The sequence below is a fragment of the Mobula hypostoma genome, chromosome 6, assembly GCF_963921235.1.
Source record: "Mobula hypostoma chromosome 6, sMobHyp1.1, whole genome shotgun sequence".
Taxonomy (NCBI): domain Eukaryota; kingdom Metazoa; phylum Chordata; class Chondrichthyes; order Myliobatiformes; family Myliobatidae; genus Mobula; species Mobula hypostoma.
Window position 1 is genome coordinate 170,736,469 of NC_086102.1, and position 24,273 is coordinate 170,760,741.

Consider the following 24,273-nt stretch of genomic DNA (forward strand, 5'->3'; position numbering starts at 1 on the left):
CAAATCTTCAAGTCAAGTCACTTTTTATTGTCATTTCAACCATAACTGCTGGTACAGTACACAGTAAAAATGAGACAATGTTTTTCAGGACCGTGGTGCTACATGAAACAATACAATAACTACACTGAACTACGTAAGAAAAGACACAAAAACTACACTAGACTACAGACCTACCCAGGACTGCATAAAGTGCACAAAACAGTGCAGGCATTACAATAAATAATAAACAAGACAATAGGCACAGTAGAGGGCAGTAGGTTGGTGTCAGTCCAGCCTCTGGGTATTGAGGAGTCTGGTGGCTCCTGATGGGGGGGGAAGAAACTGTTTCATAGTCTGGTCGTGAGAGCCCGAATGCTTCGGTGCCTTTTGCCAGATGGCAGGAGGGAGAAGAGTTTATATGAGGGGTGTGTGGGGTCCTTCATAATGCTGTTTGTTTTGCGGAAACAGCGTGTGGTGTAAATGTCTGTAATGGCGGGAGGAGAGACCCCGATGATCTTCTCAGCTGACCTCACTATCCGCTGCAGGATCTTGCGATCCGAGATGGTGCAATTTCCAAACCAGGCAGTGGTGCAGCTGCTCAGGATGCTCTCAATACAACCTCTGTAGAATGTGGTGAGGATGGGGGGTGGGAGATGGACTTTTCTCAGCCTTCGCAGAAAGTAGAGACGCTGCTGGGCTTTCTTTGCTATGGAGCTGGTGTTGAGGGACCAGGTGAGATTCTCCGCCAAGTAAACACCAAGAAATTTGGTACTCTTAACCATCTCTAAGGAGGAGTCGTCGATGTTCAGCGGAGAGTGGTCGCTCTGTGTCCTCCTGAAGTCAACATCCTCATTGGCCAAGACCTGCCACAGGGAATTGCAATGTGTACAAAATGGATAATAGACATTTCCACCTCAACTGGTTCCAGGCAAAGAACAATGCTAACATCACCACTATCAAGGAGCTTCAGTACGTCGAAGACAATGCCATTACTGCACACACTGAAGAAGACCTGCAGTGTATGCTGAACACCTTTGCCAAGGCAAATAGGGCCCTGGGTCTTGTCTTGAATTTTAAAAAGACACAGGTCCTATATCAACCATTGCCTAATATATGCAACCCTTCATGAAAGTTGAAAACGTTGATGACTTTCTCTACCTTGGCAGCATTCTCTCCTCAAAAGCAGGGATCAACCACTGCCGGAGTGGCGCTAGTGGAGCCAATGCAAGATTAAGGAAAGATTCTTTGAAGATCATGACCTACAGGTCCAAACAAAACTTTTGGTCTATAGGGCAGACATCCTTTCAACATTATAGTATGGAGATGAATCATGGACCTACAGAAGGTGCCTGAAAGCCCTGGAACAATAACTCCAAAGATCCTTACGAAAGATCAGCTGGAAGGATTAACACCAGCGTGCTGGAAGAGGCCAACATGAATAGTATCTCTACCACGATAAAGCTATAACATTTCTGATGGATTGGTCACGTCATTCGGGATGCCTAACTCACACCTCCCTAAGCAGATCCTTTGCTGGCGGTCGAAGGAAGGTCAGCGAGCAAAGGAAACATTTCAAAGATGACATCAAAATCAGCCTGACAAAATTCACCATTATTTTTGAAAACTGGAAAGGCATTGCCCCAGGTACACCAGGAGGAAATCTGTCCAAGAGGGTGCTGTGCCACGTGAGAGCAGCCTCTGCTGTGCTGTAGAGAAGTGGCAGCTGCGAGAGGAGAGACTGTTAAAAACCAAAAGACCCAACCGCTGACCACAGCCACCACTTCCTCTGTCCCACACTGCTCCAGAATATGTGGATCCCAGGTCAGCCTGAGGACCCACCAACAGGTAATACCTCAGGGGAACATGATATTCTACTGGAGTGATCGCATGACTGCTACGAATCATATTTCAACGTCAGCATCAACTATTTGCTGATGTTCTCCTTTTGGAAAGCAAACTCAGATGTTGCCTTAGTTCATCTTGTAATTTCCCAGTTCCCCTCAATGGGTAAATGCCGTTCTGTCACTGATTCCAGTGCTTTTCCTAAATCCATAAATGTAAGGAAATTCTGTGAATTGGTGCCTGTTTGGTGGTTGTTAAGAATAGATGCTTACCCTCTTTTTCTAGAACTAATTTCTGATGTCCACCCTGTGCAGTAATTGGAGCTTTCTGCCTTTGTACACAGCACCTCTGCTCATTAAAATGAACAAGCAGAAATGTTAAGTTAGGGAGCACAGATTGAAAATCGAGAACCTGACTGTTAAGCTAACACTTATTCTTCTACAGAGTCAAATTTCATTTGAAATGAGTAAAGAAAGGACTGACTACACTGTAAAGTGCAAAAATAGCAGTAACAATTGGACTTTTCTGGAAAATGCTGGTAGTTGGAAGTGTAAATGTTGGCCTTCACCTGCTCAAGGTTTACAAACCCTGGCCTTCTGAGCTTCTGCAGGCAGATTCAGAGGTTCTGAGCGCACTGACAGATTTGGATCAACAGACCTGTTAGTTTGCTCCTCAAATTAAATCCACCATGGCTATTTGTTTATTTATAAATTGATTGATTGGGATACAGGACAGAATAAGCCCTTCAAGCCATGCTGCCCAGCAACCCCGATTTAACCCTAGTCTAATTATGACACAATTTACAATGACCAATTAACCTCCCAACGGTATGTCTTTGGACTATGGGAGGAAACCCAGGTGGACGATGTACAAACGCCTGACAGAGCGTGGCGGGACATTTTGCTGACATTCATGCTGAGGAATTGTTTTTCGAATCCTCTGGCAGGTCAGACTTGGCCCAGGATATGACACCTGGACAGGTACACTACCTTTGTAACTCACTGTTCTCAAGTGAGCACGTATGATCAGTGGTGGAGAATCCACTTCACCAGGCACATGCTACAGTCTGCTGAACTTGTGCCCTGGGACCTTTGATAAAAAGAATACTTATTCAGATGGAGCCGAAAATCTGTGATGAAATAGTGGGCCTTCATGGTGGAAGAGACAGTGAAAGAGCCCACTTCAGCCTCTTAGCAGGATGATGCTATGGAGCACTTCAGGATATTGTTCTTGGTCAGACCACGTGACCAACTTCAAGGCTCGTCAAAGTGAATCCTTCACTACATCCATACAAACAGTGGACGGTAATCTGTCCAGTGCCAAGATACGATGACATGCATCTCAGCTCTGGCCTTGGAGCACATCACTCATCTCTACCAAGCTACTGCCTAAATGAATTGTTAAACTGAATGCAATGAAAAGCTGCATGATTAGGAAGTTCACCATTGTCACAGAGGCAAGTACCCATACATTCTACCCAGTCTACCACTGCAGGATCGGCTGTGGAGCGAGTCAGCAACTTTAAACTCCAGGGCATTAATGTATTGGAAGACCCGTCCTATGCCTAGCTCATAGATGCAATCACAAGGGAAGTGCTCCAGCATCCGTATTTTTGGGAGGTTAAGGAGGTTCAGCCTGGCAATGAACACTCTAACAAACTTTTGCAGAAGGTGTCCTGACTAGTTGCATCACGGTCTAATGCGGCAATTTTAATGCGAAGGAATGTCAGAAGCTCATGGACTCTACCCGTTACATCATGGGCACACCCCTCCCCACCATGGGCAGTAACTACAGAAGGTATTGCTCCCCGAAGGTAAAATCCATCTGGGCCAAGCCAACAGGCAGGAGATATGGAAGCTTGATGTCCCACACTACCAGGATCAAGGACAATTTCAATCTTCAACCATTCATTTCTTGAACCAACCAACAGAACCCTAATCAATACACTTTAACAATATTATGAGCATTTAGATCACTTACACCAAAGTGGACAATTTTTTGTTTCAATTGTGTCCTTTCTTGTAAGATTATATATAATTTCAGGTCAGCTTGTTTTTCTTGTATTGCTTCTATGATGCTATGTGCCTATATTGCTGCTGGAATGAAGTTCTTCATTACATCCATGCATACATGTACTTGTGCACAGAACAAACTTGACTTTGACTTTGCTTCATCTCAGGGAAGCACTACACAGCTGAATGTATCTGTCAGTGTCTTTAATATGCTGATATCTTTGTTGAACATGCCATTCTACACTAATCTACCAACACTTAACTTCTTCACAGTTAAAAAGATCCTAATTAATCATTTCTCCAGCATTGTGCTGATATTCTCCCACATAATCTACACAGATGTAAAAGAAGATTCCATTTCAGGATCTGAGGGCACTGGTAGAAATAATGAAGGAATATTGCACTGTTAGGAGCGCTGTCACTCAGACAGGAGGTTAAGCCAAGCCTCTCCTGTCTCTCTAGGTGCTTGCAACATACTTTATATCAATTGTTGAAGTCATGGTATCATGGGCATAAAAAAAACCCATGACAGATGCCACAGATTACTTGATTAATTATCGCACGGATATAAACAGGACTTTACTAAAGCTAAAAATCAGTTGTTTTCCTTGAAGAACATTGAATGCATAAGGTGCGGTATAAATATGAGTTTTTTTTTAACCCATTGGTTTTGCCTGATAAATAATGCTCCCAGGGTTGGCTCCTGTAGGTTTGGAGTATCAAGCTTCAGATTTCACAGATGAAAATGTTCAGCAAGTGTAAGATCATTAGTCCTGTGCCAAACCTCACCAGTGACAGAGCGAGCATTCTCTCAAATCTGCAAGTGCGTGCAAAACTTTGCGTAAAAGGATTTAGAGACTTCTCCTTACTCAGCATAAACTGCCAGACTAAGAACTCTCTTCCTGAACTCAAAATCCTTTTGTTTTTCTACAGGAGATTGCATTTTACTGTTTTTTTAAGAAAATATTCTGTAGGATGATGTAATTGGGAGAAATGTACATAATTCACAACCACCAACATTGAGTTGGGGTTATGCATTAAGAGCTGGTCTGATGCGATGACGTTGTTACATAAGTGGTTTTAGCGAGCTTTTGTGTGTAGGTTTTGGGAGTTCAATAGAATGTGTTACGGGTTTCATTAAACATAAGACGCCTCACTTCATTTTATTTGTGGACACCTACATTAGTGATCCTGATGCTCTAGAATGATTCCGCAGTTATTGAACATGTCAGCCAACGCAGTCGCTTTGAAACTGCTGGACGTTTGGGAGCAAAATGCCGTCGCTTGGTTCGACCAAGCAGAGGCCCAGTTAGCTTTGCGAGAAACCTGCGCAGACAACACCAAATTCTACTACGTGGTAGCGTCGCTGAGCGATTCCATAGCTGCGAGGTTGGTGAGGCGGCTTGAACACCCGTCTGAACGTGATAAATACTGATCACTGAAAACTCACTTTTGGACTATCGGAGTCTGAGAGCACCACACTGTTGCTCTCGATGCCCAGCCTCGGCGATGTTAGCCTTCTGAGCTAATGGACCATATGCCGTCTCTCCTGGGAAATCAACGTCCATGTTTTATTTTAAAGAATTCTTCATACAGTAAATGCCTGATCCAGTATGCAGAGCCCTCGCTAATGCACCCGTGATGGACGACAGGGAGCTTGCAAAAAGGCTGATGGTCGACACTCAGCTAGGCAGCAGTGCATCATTCTTCCTCCTTTCTCTACCTCAATAAGCCCAACATAAGTGTGCCCACGGCTGGAAGAAAGACGACGTTGGGCCTGTGTTTTTACCATGCTCACTTCGGTACAAACACTATGAAGTGCCAACCGCCTTGCAGCTTCAACAGCACCGGTATAGCGGGACATCAGAGATCTGTGAACACCATGAGTTCCAGCTGCCAGGGTCGTCTATCACAGACACCCTTTCAGGGCGGTACTTCCTGTGTAACCCGAGTGCTCAAGTAAGTGTGCTGCCAGTATCCCCCATAGATGAGAAGGCAAAGAGCAACGCAATATAGGACCCTGGTCAGTTACAGCTATATAGGAACCTGGTCAGACCCCACTTGGAGTACTGTGCTCAGTTCTGGTCGCCTCACTATAGGAAGGATGTGGAAACCATAGAAAGGGTGCAGAGGAGATTTACAAGGATGTTGCCTGGACTGGGGAGCATGTCTTACGAGAATAAGTTGAGTGAATTCGGCCTTTTTTCCTTGGAGCAACAGAGGATGAGAGGTGTATAAGATGATGAGAGGCATTGATGGTGTGGATAGTCAGAGGCTTTTTCCCAGGGCTGAATGGCTAACAGGAGAGGGCACAGTTTTAAGGTGCTTGGAAGGAGGTAGAGAGGAGATATCAGGGGTAAGTTTTTTACGCAGAGAGTGGTGAGTGTGTGGAATGGGCTGCTGGCAATGGTGGTGGAGGCAGATATGATAGGGTTTTTTAAGAGATTCCTGGACAGATACATGGTGCTCAGAAAAATAGAGGGCTATGGGTAACCCTAGTAATTTCTAAGGTAAGGACGTGTTCGGCACAGTTCGGCACATGTAGGGTGTGTATTGTGCTGTAGGGTTTCTATGTTTCTATGGTTCTATGCAATCTCACTGGAGGCCGCCAATGGCAGCAGGATCCATACTTACAGACACGACGAGTGACACTCTGCTTCAGTGGGCAACATTGCACATGGGAATTTGTCCTGGCTAAAGTAACTAGACCTTGGCTCATTGCAGATTTCCTGTCTGTTCAAGGACTGGTAGTCGATCTTAGAACTGCTGGTTTGTGGATATCAGGGACTTTGGGTCGTTACCCTGCTGCCCTGGTAAATTCACCACAATGACTGTTAAGCGCATGTGAGTTTACTCGACTGCTAGGCGAATTCCCAGACCTCATCAAGCCCATATTCTCCACTGCAGTTGCAAAGCATGGGGTGGAACACCACATTCCCTCAACTGGCCCGCCAGTTAATGCCTGCGTGTGTAGACTGGATCCAGAAAAGCTGGCAAACGCGAAGGCTGAGTTTGCCAACATAGAAAGACTTGGAATTGTACGCCGGTCGAATTGCCCCCGGGCTTCACTCTTCCATATGTTCTCTAAGTGCAGTGGTGGTTGCTACCCTTGTGGCGATCACCCCCACCTTAATGTGGCCACCACCCTTGATCTTGGCCCACCAAGATTTGGAGTATGTTGCTGCCGTGCCCCTCCAGCCATAGAACACAGGACCCAAGCCAAACAACTTCCCTCAGCTCCAGTGCCAGATGTAGGGTAACGTAATTGGAAGAAGTGTACATGATTCTCAACCAACCACACTGAGTTGGGGTTTCGCTTTAAAGGGCTGATCTGATATGATGATGTTTTTATGTAAAAGGTTTTAACGCACTTTTGTGTGTAGGTTTTGGGAGTTCAATAAAATGTGTTATGGGTTCCATTAAACATAAAACGCCTCTCCTCATTTTATTTGTCGAAACCTACAATTGCTACTACAGTTAAAGTGTACTTTTTCTTTCACATGTGGTTCTACTACTGTTGGAGCCTGTAATCTACATTTTGGTGGTGTGTTTTCGGGCTGACTGCAAGGGGGCTCCGTGACGTTTCTGACTAAACAGGCAATCTGGAGGCCAAGGAGCCTGGAGGTGGGTTGATTTCATTTCCCGCTGACAGAAGTGTCAAGGAAGATTGAAATCATCGAGGCAAGAGCGGGAGGTGATCTGGTGCCCAACAGCATCTACCAGCCTCTCTCTCTCTCTCTCTGCTGCTGGAGGAAGGCGCTGTGTGTGATGGTCTCTCTCTCTCTCTCCTTCTCATCCACTGCTCCCAGAGGAAGGTCCCTGCATTCAAATGGTCTCTCTCTCCCTCTTGCTCGATGCTGCTGGTCGATTGTGCCGGAGTCCTGGGTCTTGTGCAAGGTGTAATCGACATGGTTTGTGGATTGCCCTCTGTAGTTCATATTACGGTGTGTTTCTGGTTTCTGTCACTTTTGTTTGGTTGCTATTTTGTGTGGCTTTGATCGGGGCAAACCGACTCTGTGGCCTGAAGTTAACGACTGACAAAGAGGTAGATTGAACTGAAATGAATATGCCTGGACTGGTTTGATGACTTGTGGTTTGGTGTTTTATATTCTGTGTTTTCATTTTTATTTTTGCTGTTTTTGCGATTTGTTCTTGTTTTTTGCCCGTTGGGGGTTTGATATCTCTCTTTGAACATTCCATGACTTGCTTTCACCATTCCGTGGCTGTGCGGAAGACGAATTTCAGGTTGTGCATCACATACATCCTTTGATATAAATGTACTTTGAATCTTTGAATTATTGTCCATCCCCACAATTGCCCATGTATTGGTAATTAGACCCGTCAGGAACACCAGGTACTGAACTGATCATTCCATGCAGTTTCCTTTCCAGAGTGAATTGGAATATGACTGGTTTGGAAAATCTGTCTTTCATTTTAATGTTAATTCAGAAAAATTTCACTTCCATCTTAAATAACATATCAAGTAGATGCTATATATATATATATCTAGTGTGTGTTTCTGCATGCCCAGTATATCTACTCAATCAATTCTAAGATAAAAGATATGTCAGTGTATGATAATTGAAGTTAAAACAAAAACACAGGGTCATCTTGGAAATGATACTATTTTACTGAATCTATTGAGCAATCCAAGAGCATGAGTGTTTTCAATTAAGCACTCTGAGAATATCAGTGGTTATTTTCATGGTACTTAACATAAATATTGAATTATATGTACTAATGCTGTGCAGAACAGTATGATATAAATAGTTTAGTTGTTGAAAGGTTTCATATTGGCTGTCTGGGAGGGTGCCAATAATCTTTGAGTAAAACTCACTTTCTGTTGTTTTGAAGTAATTTTGAGTATCTGACAATGAAGAGGAATTTATATCTATGGTGTGAGTTCTAAATAATTACGAACCGGTAGAATAATTGTGCAAAAATGGTAATAGTAATCCTGCTGGTGCCCAGTGCCTATTTTCACATGGGGAATATAAGTAGGCCATCTGGTGGTGAGACCGAAGATTGCGATGTGTTGAAATGTGAAGCAACATCCTGACTTCAGGTACAAGAATTCCTATTGGCTGATGGAAGACTTAAAAGATATTTGAATATTGCAGCAGAAAGGCCATGGATGTTTGTGCAAGATGGACCAAATGGCCTTTTTATGTGCTGTAATGTTCTATAATTATTCTCAGCAGTACACCGAACCTACTCCGAATATGCCCTAACTAAAATCAGTAAACGTGCAAGACACTCAGCTGATCAAGCAGCATCAGTAGAAAGAAGAACCACTGATGTTTCAGATCCAGGACACTTTGGCAGAACTTGGAGAGAAAACAATAGTCTGAAAGTGGGTAATTATTATGTGTAGTATCTGTTTCCTTCAGAATTCAATTACTAAGTTCTCATAGGAAAATGTTGACCACCTTTCAGGATAGTCCAATGTGCAGTACAGATAATGAAGTAATTTCCAGGTGCAGCCTTACTCAGCTCATGCAGATCCATGATGTCCAATTTCCAGCGTCGCAAGATTTTTGGCTTACATTTCTGATGGAAATTATCACTGAAGTAAACAAGTAAGTCTAACAAATGGGAGATGCTGTTGGATTACTGCTACAACTAGTTACTACTTTGTGCTTGTAAAATAGTATTTCAACAGCTATAGACACATTTTCACCTGCTAAGCAAATCCAGAGAAGTTCTTCAATTGGTTTTGTTCTTCCTGACTTTTCAAAGATTTTCATACTTAACCAATGGCTGTTATTTGTCTGATTTCTGGCACTTCTTCAGTAGGGTAGTTTTGAACAATCATGTTCACACCACGAGAGCCTGCACACCTCGATTAAATGTATGGGTGTTTGGCAGGCAGGATTGTACGGGAGATGTGGGTAGAGAGCCAAGAGAAAATGTCTTCTTCAAACCCCTGCTCCTGGTGGCATGATGGGGAAAAGCACGTAACGCTTCTAATAAAATACTAACGAATAGAAATTCAGGGCACATTTATCTCTGGAATCTGAATTTGTCTGTAAAAATCTGTTGGTTCATGGCTGGATGTATTGCTACAATGAGGACACAGTCAGGTTGGAGGAGCAACACGTCGTATTCTGTCTGGCTAGCCTCCAACCTGATGGAAAGTTAGATTTCTCTAACTTCTGTTAATTTCTCACCCTTCCCTCCCTCTTCTTCCATTCCCCACTCTGGCTCCCTCCTACCTCTTCTCTTCTCATCTTCCTATCGCCTCCCTCTGGAGTTCCTCTCCTATCAGATTCCTTCTTCTCAGCCTTTTCCACTTGTTATTTCAATCCCCTCCCCACCCACCTGATATGGCTTGATCCCTGATATCACCTGATATAGGTGATATGGCTTCACTTATCACCTTCTGGATCCTACTCCTTCCCCTCCCCCCTCCCCACCTTCTCCTTCTGGCTTCTTCCTCCTTCCTTTCCAATCCTGATGAAGTGTCTTGGCCTGAAATGGCAACTGTCAGTTCCTTTCCATAGATGTTGTCTGACCTGCTGAGTTCCTCCAGCATTTTGTGTGTGTTGCTGTGGATTTCTAACATCTGCAGAATCTCTTGTGTCACAGGAAATGATGTAGTTTCTAGCCGACAAAAGGAGCATGCAATTGCACCTCAATTATTATTAATTAGAATAGGAATTCCCAACCTTTTTAATGCCATGGGCCCCTCCCAAAAACCGAGGGTTCTGTGGGCTGCAGACTGGGAACCTTTGAACTTGGAAGGGACTTGGTAGTGTAGGCAATAGAAGATCCGACACTGATTCTAGGGCAATTTCACTTCTAATGTCTGCTACAGAGTACTTGCCAGATAATAGTGGAATTGGAACTTACTCCATTTAACTACCTGAAATGACAATGACTTAAAAAAACCTTATATGGTAAATTTCAGTAGACCTATGAATCATGTTGTTCATCTTATCGTTCAATCATAGACCTTCATGAATGATTATCAAGGCCAGGAGTAATTTTGAAGTTATATAGATGTCTGGTGCGCATAGACATCTATTATTATAAATAAACCAAGTTCAGTCAACTTAAGTTTTCTTTTCAAAATTGTGATTAACGTTGCTCAATATAATTGAGTGGAGGATTAGACAAGTCAATGAGTTGGATCAAGTTTAATCAGGCTTGGCACTAGTACGTGCTTTCTTCGGAGCATTCTCTGTGGCTACACTTGCCTTTCTGACTATAGAAGCGACTGCTCTCAAAGCGGGCTTCTGCGGACATCCCATGAAGCAGAGCTGGCCACAGTCAGAAACTAGGCCCATCCCATAGCTGGCCACAGTCAGAAACTAGGCCCATCCCATAGCTGGCCACAGTCAGAAACTAGGCCCATCCCACAGCTAGCCACAGTCAGAAACTAGGCCCACCCCATAGCTGGCCACAGTCAGAAACTAGGCCCATCCCATAGCTGGCCACAGTTAGAAACTAGTCCCATCCCATAGCTGGCCACAGTCAGAAACTAGGCCCATCCCATAGCTGGCCACAGTCAGAAACTAGGCCCACCCCATAGCTGGCCACAGTCAGAAACTAGTCCCACCCCATAGCTGGCCACAGTCAGAAACTGGTCCCATCCCACAGCTGGCCACAGTCAGAAACTAGGCATCGTGGCAGATCTTGAGGCTCCAAACAGCTATTGACATTCACACAGCCATTCAGATATATATAATAAGTTCTGTAGAATAGCTTGAGTTACTAGAAATAAATTACAAATGTGAAGGTGAGTTTAAAATGAAGAAGAATAAATAAACCACTTAACCATGCTTACATTTGAATGGGGATGCAGGACTTCTGCCAGATGTCCTTAATGTCAGGTATAATGTTCACCTGTGCCCTCAGATCGGTACATTTATGCTTCATTCTGGACTCTTTGTTTAATAGTATTGGTTCATGGCATTAAAAAAAGGTTGTAAGTTCCTGATTTGGAGAGAGAGCACAGTCCAACAACCCGCACCACCCAATTACTCCCATGTGACTGATTTATCTGCTAACCCATACACTTTTGAAATGTGGGAGGAAACTGGAGCACCCAGGGAAATCCCACGTGGTTATGGAGAAAACATGCAAGCCTCTTACGGGTAGCAGCAGAAATAAACCTAGGTTGCTGGCACTGTGCTAACAGTAATACTGCCATTCCGCCCTTTTGAGGAGGACATCATCAACAATCCTCTGTGGAGCTGCTGATGATGGGTGTCCTGAGTATTGGATGTAATGTCCAAAACGATTCCTTTGAACGTAAGTATGATGCCTCTCCAAAAAGTGATCAAAGGACTTCTTTTCCCGTTGCTCTTTGTGTTTGAACATGGAACATAGAATAGTATAGCACATTACAGGCCCTTTGGCCCACAATATTGTGCTGACCCTCAAACCCTGCCTCCCATATAACCCCCCACCTTAAATTCCTCCATATACCTGTCTAGTAGTATCTCAAACTTCACGAGTGTATCTGCCTCCACTCAGGCAGTGCATTCCACGCACCAACCACTCTCTGAGTAAAAAACCTTCCTCTAATATCCCCCTTGAACTTCCCACCCCTTACCTTAAAGCCATGTCCTCTTGTATTGAGCAGTGGTGCCCTGGGGAAGAGGCGCTGGCTGTCCACTCTATCTATTCCTCTTATTATCTTGTACACCTCTATCATGTCTCCTCTCATCCTCCTTCTCTCCAAAGAGTAAAGCCCTAGCTCCCTTAATCATAATCCATACTCTCTAAACCAGGCAGCATCCTGGTAAATCTCTTCTGTACCCTTTCCAATGCTTCCACATCCTTCCTATAGTGAGGCAACCAGAACTGGACACAGTACTCCAAGTGTGGCCTATCTGAGATTGGCCTTATTGTTGTAAGGCCAATCTCAGGTGGTGACAAGAGGGCATACAGGAGTGAGATATGCCAACTAGTGGAGTGGTGCCACAGCAACAACCTGTCACTCAACATGAGAAAGACGAAAGAGCTGATTGTGGAGTTCAGGAAGGGTAAGATGAAGGAACACATACCAATCCTCATAGAGGGATCAGAAGTGGAGAGAGTGAGCAGCTTCAAGTTTCTGGATCTCAGAGGATCTAACCTGGTCCCACCATATTGATGTAGTTATAAAGATTGGAAGACAGCAGCTATACTTCATTAGGAGTTTGAAGAGATTTGACATGTCAACAAGTACACTCAAAAACTTCTATAGTTGTAGTGTGGAGAGCATTCTGACAGGCTGCATCACTGTCTGGTATGGAGGGGGTACTGCACAGGACTGAAAAAAGCTGCAGAGGATTGTAAATCTAGTCAGCTCCATCTTGGGCACTAGCCTACAAGTTACCCAGGACATCTTCAGGGAGCGGTGTCTCGGAAAGGCAGCGTCCATTATTAAGGACTTCCAGCACCCAGGGCATGCCCTTTTCTCACTGTTACCATCATGTAGGAGATACAGAAGCCTGAAGGCACACACTCAGCGATTCAAGAACAGCTTCTTCCCCTCTGCCATCCGATTCCTAAATGGGCATTGAAGCTTTGGACACTACCTCACTTCTTTTTAATATACAGTATTTCAGATTTTGCACGTTTTTAAAAATCTATTCAATATATGTGCTTGATTGATTGATTGATTGATTTATTTATTTATTTTCTCCCTGTTAGATTATGTATTGCATTGAACTGCTGGTGCTAAGTTAACAAATTTCACGTCACATGCTGGTGATAATAAACCTGATTCTGATTCTGATCATCACAGTTAATAGCGGTTGTTTTTTTTTCAGGTCAGGGGACATCCAGAGCCTCAAATCACATGGTATAAGAACGGTCAGTGTGTCCCAAAGGATGGCCGGTACATTATTGAACAAAGTCCACGTGGGACTTTTAGCTTTGTCATTAAAGAAGTGCAGAAAGAAGATGCCGGGAAGTTTACTTGTGAAACTGCCAATGTCGCTGGGGTTCGACAAGTAACTGTGGAGTTAACGGTGAACGGTAAGTTTGTTTAATTGATCTGTTGGAAAAGCAATTGTTATTCATAATAGATCAATAGCTCTAGCAAGCAACAGTCAGCCCTCTGCAACTTGTGAGCTGCCATGCACAGTTCCTCAGAGCAAGGTTTCATTTTGTTATTCCTTTTGGAGATGTTTTAAACAACAGTACTTCAGCCTAACTTTGGACCTGTACTTCCTGCCCGTTACACCACCGGCGTTTCGGGCAGCAATGAAGGTTCTGACCATGCCATCGCACACAGATGTAGAAGGATTCTTCATTGCTGTTTCTGTAACAATTTTGTTTTACCAGTCAGGGTTGTTGGCCCTGAGCTGAACCTTCACACCTGGAGGACCAGCAGACCACTCCTCTACCCTTTGATCTGATTGGCATGGGTGACCCTACCGAGAGCCAAAGCACAATGCCGTGACTCCAGCCAACATAGCTCTCCTGGATCACTGGGGCATGCAAGCCTCCAAGGTTGGGGTCCTCTTGAGAGTACCTTGTACCTGTAGGTACTGCATGTTTCAATGGGAATCTTTCAATAAGGGATTAGACAAGATATAAAAGGCAGAAAATAACTGATTTCCGGTTGAAGATGACGTTTTCTCAAATGTATCATGAGTTGAAAATGCAGCAGACAAAAAACCACATCCTTCCTGTTCAACACACAAAAAGTGTTGGAGGAACTTGGGGGTGTCAGGCAGCATCGATGGAAATGGACAATGAGGCCCTTCAACACAACTGGAAATGAAGGGGGAGGGTTTCAGGGTAAGGTGGGGAGGGGAATGAGGGCAAGCGAGGAGAAGGTGATAGGTGAAGCCAGGTAGGTGGGGGAGGGTAGATAAAGTAAGAAGCAGGGAGGTGATAGGTGGGAATGCAGAGGGCTGGAGAATAGTGATCGTATAGGAGAGGAGATTAAGAGAAGATAGGACAAGGCATTTTAAATGGGCTGGCACAAAGTAGAAGGGCTGAAGGGTCTGCTTCTGTACTGTACTGTTCTATAACTCTGACTCCAGAAGAGTGGCGCATGGGAGAAAGGGAAGGAGGAGGGGCACTAGGGGAGGTAAGAGGCTCCCTTTCTGTTTCCCATATTGCTCAAAACAACTATTGGGTTAAGTCACTGAATCACTGTGTGGCAGCCCAATAGTTGTCTTGAGCAGGAAGATAATACTGGATCAGTATGTTCTACTAAATGGACTTTGCAGGAGAGAAGAACTTTCCTCTGCACAATAAGGAGGCAGAGAGCGCATAAAGGTTACAGAAATGGGTCATATGAGAGGAGCCTGAAGCTGGGGGGAAGGGTCTTGTTAAAGAAGGGGCTTTGTGTCCAGGGTCAGTGATTGGCGATAGCTGGAATGAGTCAGGGGACTGTGATCAACAAGGGTTGAGTGGAGAAATAAAGGGAATCAAGCAACAGCGGCTAATTAAATCCCTCAAGCAATATTCCAAACCACCTTGAGTGACAATGACAATTTATACTGTGGCTGAAGGCAGCAATCAGCTGACTTCAGTGAGGGGAGTCAGTGGGACGTGCATATAGGCAGGGTGGGTCGGAAGTCAGCACTGTGGTGGCGGGCTGGGAGGGTGGCATGATGGACAGCCCTTATGGAAATAACTTAAAGCAGACCCACCCAGGATGGTCCCTCTGAATTACCCAATTACAGAGTCAAAATTGTGACGTAAACCTGGGTGGGTTGTGAGTGACCATCAATAGATCCACTTTGGATCAACATGACTTCATTGCTTCGTGTGGGGTTCTTAACAAGTTGCACGCGGGATTTTTGACATTACCTGTATCACCAATGTGGAAAATACTCTACAGTTCAGCCAGGTCTAATCTCAGGATTGAAATATTTCACACCACAAGCCATGTAATCATATTGTACTCCAGCCATTGCCAAGAAAGGAAGCTTCACCCAACCGGCAACAAAAAGAATAATCAGTACCTTCCCATAAAATACCTACATTCTTTTAAAAAAAAAAAGGAACCAAAGCATCCATTTAAAGAAATGTGAGTAAAAAAAAAACAACCAAAGCAGCCATTTAAATCCCTCAAGCAAGTTTTGGACCAACTTGAGTGAGAATGAAATCAACTTATACCTCTTTAGCAACCATACATGGAAGGCATTCCAAAGTGCTTCACAGCAATGTCAGTGAACAAAATTTGAGACAATGTTACTTGAGGTCAGGCAACCAACATTCTGGCAAAGTTTTGAGGTACGTCATAAGGGAGGATGGAGAGTTGGCAAGATGGTGGGTCCAGAGGGGGAATTGGCAACTGGGATTCTTGGCTCTATTGATTCATTCTTTGGGATAATGGCATCAGGAACTGTTCTTGAGACCAGACAGTGAGCCACCTTCCTGAATGGCTGCTTTCCAGAATGTCTTCTCGATCTGGACTGCCAATAAGTCCTCTGTTCATTTTACATTTTAATTAAACGAGCCCTTTTTACACTCACTTTGAAAAAGTACCATAATAATTTGAGATAATTGGTAATTCCTGAAACTATTGCCTTCATAACCATGATCTGCAGCACTGAAATGATTCAACTCCAACTGTTTCTCAAGCATTTTACCAGTACCTAAAATTGCCATTGTAACAAACATACAGTATAGTTCCAGTTGTTTATAACACTTAAACTTGTGCTTGGAAGTAGTAGTCATACTTTATTGATCCCGGGGGAGATTGGTTTTCGTTACAGTTGCACCATAAATAATAAATAATAATAAACCATAAATAGTTAAATAGTAATATGTAAATTGTGCCAGGAAATAAGTCCAGGACCAGCCTATTGGCTCAGGGTGTCTGACCCTCCAAGGGAGGAGTTGTAAAGTTTGATGGCCACAGGCAGGAATGACTTCCTATGACGCTCTGTGTTGCATCTCAGTGGAATGAGTCTCTGGCTGAATGTACTCCTGTGCCCAACCAGTACATTATGTAGTGGATGGGAGACATTGTCCAAGATGGCATGCAACTTGGACAGCATCCTGTTTTCCGCCACCACCGTCAGAGAGTCCAGTTCCATCCCCACAACATCACTGGCCTTACGAATGAGTTTGTTGATTCTGTTGGTGTCTGCTACCCTCAGCCTGCTGCCCCAGCACACAAAAGCAAACATGATAACACTGGCCACCACAGACTCGTAGAACATCCTCAGCATCGTCCGGCAGATGTTAAAGGACCTGTCTCCTTAGGAAATAGAGACGGCTCTGACCCTTCTTGTAGACAGCCTCAGTGTTCTTTGACCAGTCCAGTTTATTGTCAATTCGTATCCCCAGGTATTTGTAATCCTCCACCATGTCCACACTGACCCCCTGGATGGAAACAGGGGTCACTGGTACCTTAGCTCTCCTCAGGTCTACCACCAGCTCCTTAGTCTTTTTCACATTAAGCTGCAGATAATTCTGCTCACACCATGTGACAAAGTTTCCTATCATAGCCCTGTACTCAGCCTCATCTCCCTTGCTGATGCATCCAACAATGGTAGAGTCATCCGAAAACTTCTGAAGATGACAAGACTCTGTGCAGTAGTTGAAGTCCGAGGTGTAAATGGTGAAGAGAAAGGGAGACAAGACAGTCCCCTGTGGAGCCCCAGTGCTGCTGATCACTCTGTCGGACACACAGTGTTGCAAGCACCTACTGTGGTCTGCCAGTCAGGAAATCAATAATCCACGACACCAGGGAAGCATCCACCTGCATCGCTGTCAGCTTCTCCCCCAGCAGAACAGGGCGGATGGTGTTGAACGCACTGGAGAAGTCAAAAAACATGACCGTCACAGTGCTCGCTGGCTTGTCCAGGTGGGTGTAGACACGGTTCAGCAGGTAGACGGTGGCATCTTCAACTCCTAGTTGAGGAGTTTACAAGCTTACTGATCAAGTGAAATTTAACAGGCATTTAGCTCTTTTTAAAAAATTTTTTTATTTATTTATTGAGATGCAGTGCAGAATAGGCCCTTCCAGCCCTTTGAGCCGCACCACCCAGCAATCCCTGATTTAATCCTAGCTTAGTCATGGGACATACTTACAATCACCAACCAACCTATTAACTGGTACGTCTTTGGGCTGTGGGAAGAAACCGGAACATCAGGAGAAACCCTCAGGAAGGCCGTACAGTCTCCTTACTGATGATGTTGGAATTGAACTCTGAACTCCAAACTCTGACACCCCGAGCTGTAATTGTGACATGCTAACGGCTACGTTACCGTGGTGCCCGTACCATACTTTTGGAAGTATGAAACTACTGTTAATGAATGCAAAATATTTACAAATTTGATTCCTAAATCATAATTATGTGAAGATGGTAGCAGAAGAATAGTACAAATTATTATATCTAGAATATGTGAAGTGTGTTGTCAGATAATGCCTTTTAACTAAGACTATATGACTTAAGAGTACAGTTCTACTCATGCCTTTGTGTTTTGCCTGAGCTGTTCCCTCCTCCATCCACGTGCTTATGAAGGTTTCTGTCTACTGTTTTCCAATCTACTGCTGCAGTGCTCTCTATTGGTGGATTAATATCATTGAGAACAAACTTGTTTGGACAACAGTTTCCATTTACTTAATAATGTCAGAAACATTGCAATGTGCTTTGGGTATTAAATTTGGAATAAAGGCTGAGGAAGTTAGGGGATAATAGAGAGCTTGGCTGAAAGGATAACTTTGGGAGCTTTCTGGAGATTTAGTTTCTAATTTTAATTAAAATTTCTGAAGTTTTCTTCAATTTCCTGTGAGCACTAACTTGTGCTATTTCACTCTCTCTAAGTAACCGTTCTCATGCTTAAAGTAATGCCCACAGCTGAATTTGACCTTAACAATATGCCCTCTTTTGCTGGAGTCACCTGCAACAAAAAAATCATTGACTGATTTCCAATTGTTCAGTTGCTTTGGCTACCTTCCTTTAGTCCTTCAGTTTTGTACTTTAATCCTCCTTCATCCCTTGTAATATATTATATAATATTTTGCTATATCGTCACTTTTCAAAAGTATTTATAGTTTTGCTAAACTGTAGTGATTAAGCTTTTGCTGTTCAGTTCAGAAATGAATGGTTGTGGAGTGGTAGCTGATCTTGAACCTTGTGGTTCAGGTTCATGACAGATGCACGGCAGCTCTGACAGGGTCTGCAAGACATTACTTTCTACAAAGCAAAACCCAACAGCATGAATGGCAGCGATGCTTCACTAGCAGATGAACTCAACGCCTTCTATGCCTGCTTTGAAAGGGAGAAAACAACTACAGCTACGAAGATCCCTGCTGCACCTGATGACCCTGTGATCTCTGTCTCAGAGGTCGATGTTAGGCTGTCTTTAAAGAGAGTGAACCCTCGCGGGGCAGAAGGACCAGATGAAATAACTGGTAAGACTCTGAAAACCTGTGCCAACCAACTAGCAGGAGTATTCAAGGACATTTTCAACCTCTCACTGCTACAGGCAGAAGTTCCCATTTGCTTCAAAAAGGCAACAATTATACCAGTGCCTAAGAAGAATAACGTGGGCTGCCTTAATGACTATCACCCCGTAGCACTCACATCGACGGTGATGAAATGCTTTGAGAGGTTGGTTATGACTGGACTGAACTCCTGCCTCAGCAAGGACCTGGACCCATTGCAATTTGCCTATCGCCACAATAGGTCAAAGGCAGAGGCAATCTCAATGGCTCTCCACACAGCTTTAGACCACCTGGACAACTTAAACACCTACATCAGGATGCTGTTCATTGACTATAGCTCAGCATTTAATTCCCATCATTCCCACAATCCTGATTGCGAAGTTGCAGAACCTGGGCTTTTGTTCCTCCTTCTGCAACTGGATCCTCGACTTCCTAACCGGAAGACCACAGTCTGTGAGGATTGGTGATAACATCTCCTCCTCGCTGACGATCAACACTGGTGCACCTCAGGGCTGTGTGCTTAGCTCACTGCTCTACTTTCTGTATACACATGACTGTGTGGCTAGGCATAGCTCAGATACCATCTACAAATTTGCTGACGATACAATCATTGTTGGTAGAATCTCAGGTGGTGTCAAGGGAGTGTACAGGAGTGAGATATGCCAATTAGTGGAGTGGTGTCGCAGCAACAACCTGGCACTCAAAGTCAGTAAGACGAAAGAGCTGATTGTGGACTTCAGGAAGGGTAAGACGAAGGAACACATACCAATCCTCATACGGGGATCAGAAGTGGAGAGAGTGAGCAGCTTCAAGTTCCTCAGTGTCAAGATCTCTGAGGATCTAACCTGGTCCCAACATATCGATGTAGTCATAAAGAAGGCAAGACAGTGGCTATGCTTTATTAGGAGTTTGAAGAGATTTAACATGTCAACAAATACATTCAAAAACTTCTATAGTTGTACCCTGGAGAGCATTCTGACAGGCTGCATCACTGTCTGGTATGGAGGGGCTACTGCACAGGACAGGAAGAAGCTGCAGAAGGTTGTAAATCTACTCAGCTCCATCTTGGGCACTAGCCTACAAAGTACCCAGGACATCTTCAAGGAGCGGTGTCTCAGAAAGGCAGTTTCCATTATTAAGGACCTCCAGCACTTAGGGCATGCCCTTTTCTCACTGTTACCAGCAGGTAGGAGATACAGAAGCCTGAAGGCACACACTCAGTGATTCAGGAACAGCTTCTTCCCCTCTGCCGTTCGATTCCTAAATGGACATTGAATCTTTGGACACTACCTCACTTTTTTAATATACAATATTTCTGTTTTTGCACATTTTTTAAAAAATCTATTCGATATATGTAATTGATTTGCTTGTTTATTTATTATTATGTTTTATTTTATTTATTATTTTTTTTCTCTCTCTGCTAGATTATGTATTGCATTGAACTGCTGCTGCTAAGTTAACAAATTTCTCGTCAGATGCCGGTGATAATAAACCTGATTCTGATTGATTCTGGTGTTGGATTCTGGCTTGGACTTAGTGAAACTATATCAGGAGCAGGCTTTGGACTGGTAATTCTCCTCTTGTGCTTGAAGGAATCTCTGACCAATTATCATCAACTTGTCACCTGCAGTACCAGAGGTCCCAACACACTCGATCACTGCTACGCAACCTCAGGAATGCCTACCGTTCCATCCCTAGACCTCATTTCAGGAAATCTGAACATCTGGCTGTCCTCCTATCTGCATACACACAGAGGCTAGAAAGCAAGGCTTCAGAAGTAAGGACAACGAAGAGGTGATCGCGGGTGCTAGAGAAGAGGCTATTGGATTGATTTGGGTGGACCTGACTATGTTCAAGGACTTAGGGGATCTGAGTGAATATGACATCATTATCACAGACTTTATAAAGTCAATTGTGGATGAGTCTATCTCCACAAAATCATTTAGAGTCTTCCCCAAACAGAAGACTTGGATGAACCAAGAGATCCACAGTCTGCTGAGGGCTCAATCAGTGACATTCTTTTCTGGAGACCAAGTAAAATATAACAGGTCCAGGTATGACCTCTGGAAAGCCATCTTACATGTGAAGTAGGATTCTGGACAAAAATTGAATCACAGGAGGATGCTTGACAGATGTGGCCGGGCTTGAATGCTATCACCTCCTGTAAAGTAACACCAAGCAACATACTGTATAAGACAACAAGGTTTCACTCACAGATGAGCTCAATGCCTGCTCTGCTTGCTTTGACTGACAAAACATGGAGGCATCTTCAAGAACTCCCACAGCCTCCAGCGACCCTGTGTTTTCTTCTGAATTACTGACTAGGATCGAATCCAGTTTGCCTGTTGTTACAGTAGGTCTATAGCAAATGCCATTTCATTGGCTCTTCACTCTACCCTGGAACTTCTGGACAATGAAGGTGCATATATCACGTTGCTCTTCAAAGACTAGAGCTCTGCATTTCATTCTATCATCCCCTCAAAATTAATAAGCTTCAAGACCCTGGCTTCAATACCTCCTTGTACAACTGGATCCTTGATTTTCCTCACTTGCTCAGTCAGTTCTCCTCCACAATCTTCCTCAGCACAGATGCACCGCAAGGCTGTGTACTTGGCTCCATGCTCTACTCAATTTGTACATATGACAGTGAGGCTAAATGGAGCTCCAGTGCCATGTTCACGTTTGCTGATGACTCCTCTGTTGGCCAAATCGAAAGTGATGACAAGTCAGCATATAGGAGGAAGTCTGAAAATCTGGCTGAGTGGTACCATAACAATAACCTCTCACTCAATGTGGAAAAACCGAAGAACTGATTATTGACTTCAGTAGGAGGGACCCAGAGGCCCATGAGCCAGTCCTCATTGGGGGATCAGAGGTGGAGAGGGTCAGCAACTGTAAATTCCTCGGTGTTATCATTTCAAAGAATCTCTCCTGGGTCCAGCACGTAAGTGTCATTACAAAGAAGGCAAGATGGTGCCTCTACTTTCTTAGAGGTTTTTGGAGATTCTGCATGTCACCTAAAACTTTGACGAACTTCTCTACAAGTGTAGTGGAGAGTGTATTGACTAGTGGCATCATGGCCCCATATGGAAGCACCAACACCTGGAATAAAAAGTGGTGGATACAGCTGAGTCCATCACAGGAAAAGCCGTCCCCACCACTGAGCACACCTACAAGGAGCCCTACCACAAAAAAGCAGCATCCACCCTCTCGGAACCCCACTATTCAGACCAGGCCCTCTTCTCACTGCTGCCATCAGGAAAGAGGTACAGGAGCCTTGGGTCCCACATCACCAGGTTCAGGAACAGTTGTCACCCTTCAGCCACCAGGCTTCTGAACCAGTTTGGATAACTTCACTCACCTCAACAATGAACTGATCACTGAACACTACCTATGGACTCACTTCTAAGAACTCTACAACTTCTGTTCTTTGTGTAATTCAATTATCTATATATTATTTATTTTTCATATTTGCACTGTTTGTCTTCTTTTGCACATTGGTTGCTTGTCAGTCTTTGTAGTTTTTCATTGATTCTGTTGGATTTCTGTGAATACTTGCAAGAAAATGAATCTCAGGGTAGTATACTGTATAGTGACATATGTTATTAAAAAAGCATTCCAAGATGGTGCTGGTTATACAAGGCGAGGCTTTGCAGCCAGCACACCAAACTTTTAGATATTCTTCTTCTGAACTATATTAGCTGCAATCTACCGCCTGATATTTCCCTTTAAATAATGTACTTCTGAACTGTCGAAACAAACCAGTTATTTTAAAATCTCCTGAAGGACTTGGTGGACATGACTCTCAGGAATGTAGTACAACATCTTTAAGCAGACAAAGATCAAGTCATCATAATGGCCGGAGAAGGGGAGGACTCCAAGCCAGACTAAAACACTGAGGTGTAAAACTTCCTCTGCGCAGCATCTTGTTACCAAATTTACAGTCAGTGGAAAACAAGAAAGAGGACCTAAGGGCAGGATTGCTGTATCAGAAGGAAATGAGGGATTGCTGCATTCTCTGTTTCACCAAGACATGGCTCACTCTGGACCCACTGGATACAGGTCTCTAACCCAAAGGGTTCTCAATCCACCTGATGGCCAGAAATGCTAATTTAGAGGACGTAAGAGTTAGTGGCAGTCTGCGTTTTATGGTGGACACGTCAGGGTGCTCAGACATACCACTCTTGTTGCACTCTTCTCCTGATCTGAACGTCTAATAATTAAGTGCCGTCCGTTCTAACAATTGAGAGAGTCTCTTCCATGATTCTGACCAGAGTTTACATACTGCCAATGACTAATGGTAATATATTGAGTGCTGCAACTAGCAAACAGAAACATCCTACCCTGACACCTTTCAACTCATTGTCAATGACTTCAATGAGGCTTGCTTAAAGTGGTCTCTGGTCAGTTATCATCAGCAGATCACCTGCAGCACAAAGGGTCCTCTCACACTCAACCACTGCTACACTACCGTAAGGAATGCATACCTTTCCATCCCCAGACAGCATTTCGGGGGATCTGATCATCTGGCTGTTCTTCGCCTACCTGCATACAGACAGAGGCTAACGAGGAAGGCTCCAGAAGTAAGGATAACAAAGAGGTGGCTGCAGGAGGCAGAGGAAGGGGGTACAAGATTGCTTTGACTGGGACTGGGCCATGTTTAAGGACCCATCGGAGGATATGAACAAATACGCCACAGTTGTCATGGACTTCATAAAGTCAGTTGTGGCTGAGAGTGTCCCCACAAAATCATTCAGCCTTCCTCAATCAAATGCTCTGGATTAATCAAGCCATCTACAATCTGTGGATTGCCAGATAAGTGACATTCAGGTCTGGCGACCAAGTAAAATACAAGAGGTCCAGGTACGACCTCCGGAAGACCATCCCACACGTGAAATGGGAATTCTGGACCAAACTTGGATCACAGAAGGATGGTCAACAGCTGTGTGGCAGGACTTGAATGCTGTCACCTCCTACATAGTGAGACCAAGTGACACGTGTGAACACAAGGTTTTGCTTTCAGATGAGCTCAGTGCCTTTTATGCTGGCTTTGACCAACAAAGCATTGGAGGTACCTTCACA

General features: G+C 44.0%; 1 protein-coding gene across 5 annotated transcripts in view; it reads left to right on the forward strand.

Moving 5' to 3' along the window:
* Positions 1-24,273, forward strand: part of LOC134348611 (myosin light chain kinase, smooth muscle-like) — a 365,048-nt gene that overhangs the window by 139,488 nt on the left and 201,287 nt on the right. For all 5 annotated transcript variants that reach the window (XM_063052250.1, XM_063052252.1, XM_063052248.1 and 2 more), the window contains exon 3: positions 13,598-13,805. In XM_063052250.1, coding sequence (XP_062908320.1) covers positions 13,598-13,805 — 208 coding nt within the window. The remainder of the gene's footprint in view (positions 1-13,597; positions 13,806-24,273) is intronic.